General features: G+C 41.9%; 1 protein-coding gene across 1 annotated transcript; it reads left to right on the forward strand.

The window, feature by feature from the left end:
- Positions 1-5,714: 5,714 nt before the first annotated feature.
- LOC140751082 (uncharacterized) lies at positions 5,715-7,104 on the forward strand. The gene has a single exon (XM_073084913.1). The coding sequence runs from the start codon at positions 5,991-5,993 to the stop codon at positions 7,005-7,007; it is 1,017 nt and encodes a 338-aa protein (XP_072941014.1). The 5' UTR covers positions 5,715-5,990; the 3' UTR covers positions 7,008-7,104.
- The last annotated feature ends 1,622 nt before the right edge of the window (positions 7,105-8,726 follow it).

The following is an 8,726-nucleotide window of genomic DNA, read 5'->3' on the forward strand; positions in this document are numbered from 1 at the left end:
GTATCGTGATACGTATCGTCAAATATACTAAAAGACTGACAAGCCTGTCACGGCAACGTAGAGTATTAGAGTTAGATATTTTTTTGATAGATAGTTAGAAATTGAAACGACAAGCAAGCACGTAATCTACTGATGTTAAGTTATTGCCATCCATGAACACTTGTAATCCATATGAAATAATTATGAAAGTCCTACCAGCGGTACGCAACAGGTATTGTTATTTCTTAAGTTGGAACTCCCGATCGGTAAAAACAGCTTGCTGTGTACCGACTATTAAAATTGTAATTGCAAAATACAAGGGTTTCCCTTAATAGGCAGATATTTAAATAATTATGATTAAATAACAAAAAATTGAGGAATCGTATTAAGCGTAAGAAAACAATAATTCTATATCTATAATTAAAATCTACGCCTCGTTAGCACAACTGTTCCATTTACTGTTTTACCAGAATAAGGAGGGTAAGGATTTTCGAACGTATGTGTGGTATGTATGTTTCATTCTTTGAAATGCCCTACAAATCAAATGGATTGACGGATTTTATCATATGAGGTATCGCCTGAATTGTGGGAGTGACATTGACGATATTACTAAACTATTGGCATTTTGTCTTTATGACTGTGAATAATCCCAGCTCCATACAGAGCTGTCATAAGACTGTTTAGGGCATTATGCTCTAATAACTAAATAGTCCACTCATCTGTATCACAATTATTTTAACGTGAAAACTAGTATTATTCTTTTTCATATAAATAGTTCTAAAATTATTTGCATGAAAAAGTAATCGATGTCTGTTGTCTCCGTGGCCGGGTCGAGACGTGACTGCAAACTAGATGAATTCAGCTTGAATCTATTTGTAGAGTAGAAAATGATGCGACTTGCAAGCTGAATGTTATTTTAAGTCAACAAATGTCATAAGGATATTTAGTATACGATTGGTAAACTTATACGGGATGATTTTAGAACAGCTTAACTGGTTTTGTGGTGTCCGTGTCCGTGTGGTGTCGGCCTCGAATAGCACCACTCCCTTTCTTCCCGTGGATGTCGTAAGAGTCGACTAAGGGACAATACCAGGAGATGGGCAGCAGCATCTTCCTGTGTAAAATAAATAACACCCACTGCGGTCACCAACACGCATGCCAGGCGCGGTGACTATGGCAACAAACCCCCTATGAAAGGTGCAGAAAAGCCACGGCCCCCAGTCCCCGGCGGCCCCGCTATTCCGGGCTATGGTAGCGGCCAAGGTAACGGCGGGGCAGGGGGTGCTAAGAATCCCCGGAAGAGAGTCGGCTACCACACACGACGACTTCTGCACCTGGCAACATACAATACCAGGACACTGAGGACCGACGAGAAGATACAGGAGCTGGAAGAAGAGATAGACAAGTTAAACTGGAGTGTTTTAGGATTATCAGAAGTCCGAAGACAGGGGGAGGACACGGTAATCCTTAAATCCGGTAACTTGTTCTATCACCGGGAGGGCGAACACCTGTCTCAAGGAGGTGTCGGGTTCCTCGTCCACAAATCCCTCGTAAACAACTTGGTAACGGTCGACAGTGTGTCGGCAAGGGTAGCGTACCTTATACTCAGAATATCTAAACGGTATTCGCTGAAGGTCATACAGGTATATGCGCCGACGTCGACACACCCAGACGATGAGGTTGAGGTTATGTATGAGGACATAAGTAGAGCCATACATACCTCAAAAACCCATTATACCGTTGTTATGGGGGATTTTAACGCAAGACTGGGCGTGCGGAATGGTGACGAACTGAAGGTGGGGCCCTTTGGAGTTGGACAACGAAACCATCGAGGCCACTTGCTTGCCAACTTCTTGGAGAGGGAAGACTTCTTTATGATGAACTCCTTCTACAAGAAGAAGGCACAGCGAAAGTGGACTTGGATAAGTCCCGATGGTACCGTTAAGAACGAGATAGACTTCATTTTGGCAGACAAACGGCACATATTTAATGATGTCTCTGTGATCAACAGGGTGAAAACCGGAAGTGATCACCGGATGGTAAGAGGCACATTAAATATCAACGTTAAGCTCGAACGGTCACGCCTGATGAAGTCTACGCTCCGCCCAACACCTGTCCAGATCCAGGGCTCCGAAGACTTTCAGATTGAGTTACGAAACCGTTTCGCGTGCCTCGATTCTTGCGTTTCCGTGGACGATATTAACACCCAGGTTGTAGCAACTGTCCACGAGGTAGGGTCTAAGTACTTCAAGGCCCCCTCCGGTGGTAAGTCTCGAGTTCTCTCAGAGCATACTCTCGGTCTTATGCGGGAGAGACGAGAACTATGTGTGCAGTCTCCAACCTCAATGTCGAAATACAGGCTGCTTAATAAACAGATCTCCCAAAGTAGGCGACGCGATTGGCGTTCTTATAACGCTAATCGCGTAAAAGACGCTATTGAGCGAAACCGCGGCTCGAAAGTGTTCGCAGGAGATCTGTGCATTGGGCAGAGTCTGTTGACGAGGTTGAAGACCGAGTCGGGCACCATAGTTTCGTCTAAGCCCGAAGTTCTGAGAGAAATCGAGAATTACTACGGACAGCTGTATACTTCCGCACGAGTTCCAGCCCGTAAGATGGTGAACGACAAACGTGCCAAGCTGACCCGACACTACACCGAGGACCTCCCGGAAGTCAGCCTGTACGAGATTAGAGGGGCTCTCAAACAGCTTAAAAACAACAAGGCACCGGGAGATGACGGAATCACAACAGAGCTGCTAAAAGCTGGCGGGAAACCCGTACTAGTGGCGCTCCAAAAGTTGTTTGATTCCGTGATCAATAGCGGAACTACCCCGGAAGCGTGGAGCAGAAGCGTAGTGGTACTGTTCTTCAAAAAGGGCGATAAAACCCTACTGAAGAACTACAGGCCCATTGCGCTTCTGAGCCATGTTTATAAGCTCTTTTCGAGGGTCCTCACTAACCGTATTGCACGCAGGCTTGACGACTTTCAGCCTCCCGAACAAGCCGGATTCCGAAAAGGCTACAGCACCATGGACCACATACACACGCTCCGGCAGATTATACAGAAGACCGAGGAGTATAATCTGCCGCTATGTGTTGCCTATGTGGACTATGAGAAAGCCTTCGATTCTATCGAGACCTGGGCGGTGCTGGAGTCCCTTCAGCGATGCCAGATCGACTATAGGTACATCGAGGTGTTGAAGTGTGTATACAAAGCCGCCACCATGTCAGTCCGAGTACACGACCAGAGGACGAACCCTATCCAATTGCAGCGGGGAGTCAGACAAGGCGACGTCGTATCGCCGAAGCTGTTCACCGCTGCGTTGGAAGATGTGTTCAAGCTGATGGAGTGGAAAGGTCTTGGCGTTAACATCAATGGTGAACACCTCACACACCTTCGATTTGCCGATGATATAGTCATCTTGGCAGACTCGCTGAGGGACCTCAGTAAAATGCTAGGAGACCTCAACAGTGCCTCACAACGGGTGGGTCTTAAGATGAACATGGACAAGACGAAAATCATGTCCAATGTCCATGTCACACCCGTACCGGTAGTTGTTGATGGCACTCCTCTCGAAGTTGTCGACGAGTACAATTACCTGGGACAAACGATCCGGATGGGTAAGTCCAACTTTGAGAGGGAGGTCACTCGAAGAATCCAACTCGGCTGGGCTGCGTTCGGGAAATTACGGAGCATCTTCTCGTCCAAAATTCCTCAGTGCCTGAAGTCGAAACTATTCGAGCAATGTGTGTTGCCAGTGATGACCTACGGCGCCGAAACGTGGTCCTTTACCGTAGGCCTCGTTCGAAAGCTCAGAGTCGCTCAGCGTGCTATGGAGAGAGCTATGCTTGGTATTTCGCTACGAGACATGATTCGTAATGATGAAATCCGTAGACGAACTAAGCTTACCGACATAGCTCTCAAAATTAGCAGGCTGAAGTGGCAATGGGCCGGCCACATCGCTCGGAGGACCGATAACCGATGGGGAAGAAAGGTCCTCGAGTGGCGACCACGCGGAGGCAAAAGGAGTTCAGGCCGCCCCCCGACCAGGTGGACCGACGACCTGAAGAATACGGCGGGAAACCGCTGGATTCAAAGGGCACGGGACCGGTTGGAGTGGCGCCAATTAGGGGAGGCCTATGTCCAGCAGTGGACCTCAAAAGGCTGATGGATGGATGGATGGATGGATAACTGGTTTTAAGAGAGGATTGCAGTTATCCGACTGCAGCAGAAGGGTGTTAAATTTTTAGGCATTCCCATAGCCTAAAGAGCTTAAAGAATTTCGTTAGATTCGTCTTGGTAGCAATACCAAAATTTTAACCACAAACTGCCACTTATTCAAATTTTGACCGCGCCAAAAGTCACTTTTTAAGTGTATTGGTCCAGACCTTTGTAAGCCGCAGAGCTCGCTTTCATTTTAACAATACTTTCACGTAAAGGCGTGTCATGGGCTAATTTTCTCCCAGAAAATATATAGGATGTGTGCTTAAAATTTAATAATAGTGCGCCCTCGTGTGCCTTCATTCAATTAAGGCAGAGCAGCGGGAGGAAACTTATTAACTATGATTTAACAGAGTACTATACTATAATATAAACATTTTCATTTCTGATTCCGAACTTTCACAACCTGTATATTACTTTCTCTTGTTTACCTAATTGGGAATGAAAAACAATAGAATGAAAGAAACAAGAAAAGTAGACATTTGTGTTTGCTGATAATATAATACAGTAAACGATTTTTCATTCGTTCTGTAGGACTACCATGAGTTTAGAAAAGTATTACTCGCTAGCGACTGCGTAAAATAAATGTATGAAAAATTGTACAGCGCCTCTGGTGGTTACTCGTAGAACTAAAATCCGTAGTGACGTAACTCGATACGTAAAAAACCTATCGAAATCAAATCGCTAGCGAATGTCATTATGATCTATTGCCATACAAATTCGGTCCCATGAGTCATTAATTTGACAGACGTTGTCAAGAAATACCGTAACGATAGTAGTTATGTTATTCACTAGCAAAATGACAATAGTTTTCTATTTACCATTTCTATAGTGGCGTTTCTATGCCAACTCATGGTAATGCTACTGTTCACTTTATCGATGGCAGATAGGGCGTCATTTCTTTAACTTTCTTTAAAAGCTTTGGAAATAAACCTAATCGTAATGTATATATCAAACGATGTGAAAATGTAATATTGATTTATATTTTGTTGTATGTTTGATTTTTATTTAGGTGGATTCGGATAAAATATTTAGAATGAATAAGGTTAATATTAATGATAAAACATATTCGTTACGTTTTTTTCAGTGTTGGGACTTTCCTTCTTAAAAGGAGAAAAACAATTAGATAAATGAAAAGTAACGATTTATAAAATTAAGTAAGTATTTATCTCAAGGAGAATAAACAGAGAGTGAAAGAGTAAAATATAATGCTTAAAATTTAAATACTACAAATATCTTCTTGCAACTGGGAGAGCGGTCACCGTACCCGGCTGACAAAATGATTAATTTAGATATATGTTCTAGTTCTGGGTGTATTTACGTAATTGGGTATTAGGGAAGGGTAGCTTGGCCGGCTGTCACAGTACACACTTCTGATTGTGTTTATACTTTTTTATTTTATTTTGTTAAATTTTAAGCAAGTTTTGCGGTGTATAAGTGGACATTGTAGTCGTGTAGTGCGGTATAGTGTGAAAATAGTAGTGATCACAAATAAATATCCGGATTCGGTCCCATTCGAGCCATTCTAAGTTGATCAGCTGATAGCTACGTCACAATCAGCTGTGGTTTCGAGGTAATAACGCTAGCTAATAAAACTTCCTTTTGATCTGAACAATTTTTATTTACAAACAAAGTGATAATAGTGTTAACATAATCATATTTCAAAAGGTACATTAATTAATCTGAATCAAGACAAATATAAACAATATACAATATAAACAAATATTGAGATCAGTGCCATCTTTTATTACACGTTAGAACTTTTTTATATACGACCTTAGTAGCCAAAGCTATGGCTAATAAGTGTGGCGCTTGCGGAAGATTCGCTTCTACGAACGAATCAGTTAAATGCACCAAATGTTCGGTTTCATTCCACAAGCAATGCGTCAAAATCAGTAATGACGCTCGAACGCAAAAATGGCAATGCAGGGAATGTAAACCTAAGGCGCCTGGCGCAAGCGCCGCGACTGTTTGTACGCCGAGTCCAGAGGGCAGCAGTGGTACGGACACGGAATTCACAGATGCGCGTATCGAATCGGCGGATAGAGGGCGTTGTGAAAATGCCGATTTAACAACCGACATTAAATTTATACGCGAACAGCTTGGTAACATATTAAGAGAGATGACATGCTTCCGCCAAGAAATTTTAAAAATCAATAAGAACTTAGGAGATTTAAGTAATAGGGTTGGCGACGTCGAAAAGAGAATTGAAGTACTTGAACAAAGAACGTCGGATACCAACGTCTCTTCGGTTGCCTCTAATTTGGAGGAGTCTGTGACCGAGCTAAGGTGCCAGCTTAACGACCGCGACCAAGCATTGTTTTTAACCGATGTCGAAATCACAGGCGTAGAAGAAACCAAAGGCGAGAATCTCCTTAGCATAGTCTCATTAATAGCTACTAAGATTGGTGTTTCGTTGGAGGAGCGCGACGTCGTAAGTGCGATGCGTACTGGTGTCCGGCGCCCTCATGATAACTTGACAGGTGCGATTAAGCAGAGACCGCGGCCCTTAGTTGTTCGTCTTGCGCGACGGGCGGTGCGTGACCAACTGTTGAAGGCGGCGCGCGTTCGCCGCGGAGCCGACACCGCCGGAGTGATTGTCGGATCGGAGCCCCGTACATTTTATATCAACGAACGTCTAACTTACAATAACAAGCAACTTTTTTACAAAGTACGGGACGCGGGACGGCGCAAGGGTTGGCGTTACATGTGGACGCGGGACGGATACATTTACGCGCGGCGGGATTCCGAGTCACCTCGCTATCGTGTCCGTACTGATGCAGATATAAACAAAATTTTTGGTTTATAAAACGTTTGCTGCAACACACATTATTAATTAATTTATTAGTTTTATGTTATAAATTAAAAATAATTAACTTTCTTGCTTTTGTTACACTTGTTCTACAATATTGTATCACTTTGCTCCTTATAAAATATAAGACAAATTTTGAAAGTTATATAAATAAAAAATGTTTCAGTGTTTTGTTTTATACTTTTTGGTTAAAAGATAACAAATGTCTGTTTTTATTTTGTTACTTACACTACTGCATATCCTGTAGCATAATAAGGGCAAGTCAGGGTAGAAAATTCCTATTATACTTTGTGGGGTATACCCCACATGTTTATAAACCAACATTTATCGTGCTGTCATATTCCAATATTATGCGCTGCAATATAATACTATTAAACTATCTACATAAATTTCAAAAATACCACTTATTTATTATCAATTCTGTTCAAGCGTATATAATATATATTTTTAAACTAATTTCGCCTGCTAAGGATACATTTCCTCCATCAATAAAGAAAGATAATATATCACATTTAGTTAAAAAAAATAATTATTTGCTAAACTGCGGTATCGACTGGACAGTAATTTTGTCTTATTGGTTTTATGTTTTTAAAAATGATTAAGGTAAATAAATTAAAAATTGGTTTGTTGAATCCAGGCTCTTTAGGCACCAGTCACGATGAATTTGTAGTAGCTATGATGCGCCACTCAGTCGATATAATGGCGATTAATGAGACGTGGCTTCGGGCCGGGGAGGAAGGCCGTGCCCCAGCAGTCCCGGGATACCGGCTTCGACATATTCCCCGGCCAGTTGAAGTGCGCGCGCGCGTAGGAGGTGTAGGATTTTATTTAAAACAAGACATAAATGCGCAAATACTTGAACATCCGAGTTGCCCAACGGTTGAGCAAATGTGGCTAAGTATTAAAGTTACAGGTAAATCTGTACTCGTTGGCACTGCTTATCGCCCGCCTTGGCTAAACATACAATTATTTTTCGATGCTCTTAGCGAATCCTTAAGTTCCTTTACACGATTCGATTACACAGTGCTAGTGGGGGATTTTAATATTGATTTTTTAAATAAAACCCATGCTAACTGTAATATGCTCTCTGATTTTTTAAGGGGTTATAACCTTTCACAGCTAGTAGTAGAACCGACGCATTTTACGGACAGTAGTGAAACCCTTCTTGACTTGATATGTGTTGATGCTCCGATATCTGGCGTTCATGTTGACCATATAAAAGAACTAAGTAGTCACGCGTTTGTTACTTGTGTTCTCGACTTCCCTAAAGTGCGTATTAAGCCTCAGTGGGTGACGTTCAGGTCTTTAAAAAATATAAACACTGATTGCTTCGTTGAACATTTGAATTGTATAAATTGGGACTTTATATTAACACTGGACAATGTAAATGACATGATTAATTATTTCAATAGTATTATTTTATATTTATTTGATGAATATGCACCGCTCAAAATTTGTTATTTAAAAAATAAAAATAGTTTCCCCTGGATCACCTTTAATATTAGAGAAATGATGAAAACGAGAGATGAGGCGCAGGTCAGAGCACGTAACACTAAACTGGATTTGCATAGAACTTACTACAAACAGCTTAAAAATATTGTAAGTACTGCTATTGTCCGTGAAAAATCGGCATATTTTAAGTTTTATGTAAATTCTAAGATAGGTCAACCTAAGGAAATGTGGAGACATATTAAGCAGCACGTACAAATAAAAAAC

This window comes from Epargyreus clarus, unplaced genomic scaffold, assembly GCF_041222505.1.
Source record: "Epargyreus clarus isolate Ecla_fem2 unplaced genomic scaffold, WU_Ecla_fem_2.2 ptg000021l, whole genome shotgun sequence".
In the NCBI taxonomy this organism is placed as follows: domain Eukaryota; kingdom Metazoa; phylum Arthropoda; class Insecta; order Lepidoptera; family Hesperiidae; genus Epargyreus; species Epargyreus clarus.

What these genes read in the sequence shown, in the direction of transcription:
- LOC140751082 (XM_073084913.1), top strand. Translation starts at nt 5,991, where the DNA reads ATGGCTAATAAGTGTGGCGCTTGCGGAAGATTCGCTTCTACGAACGAA.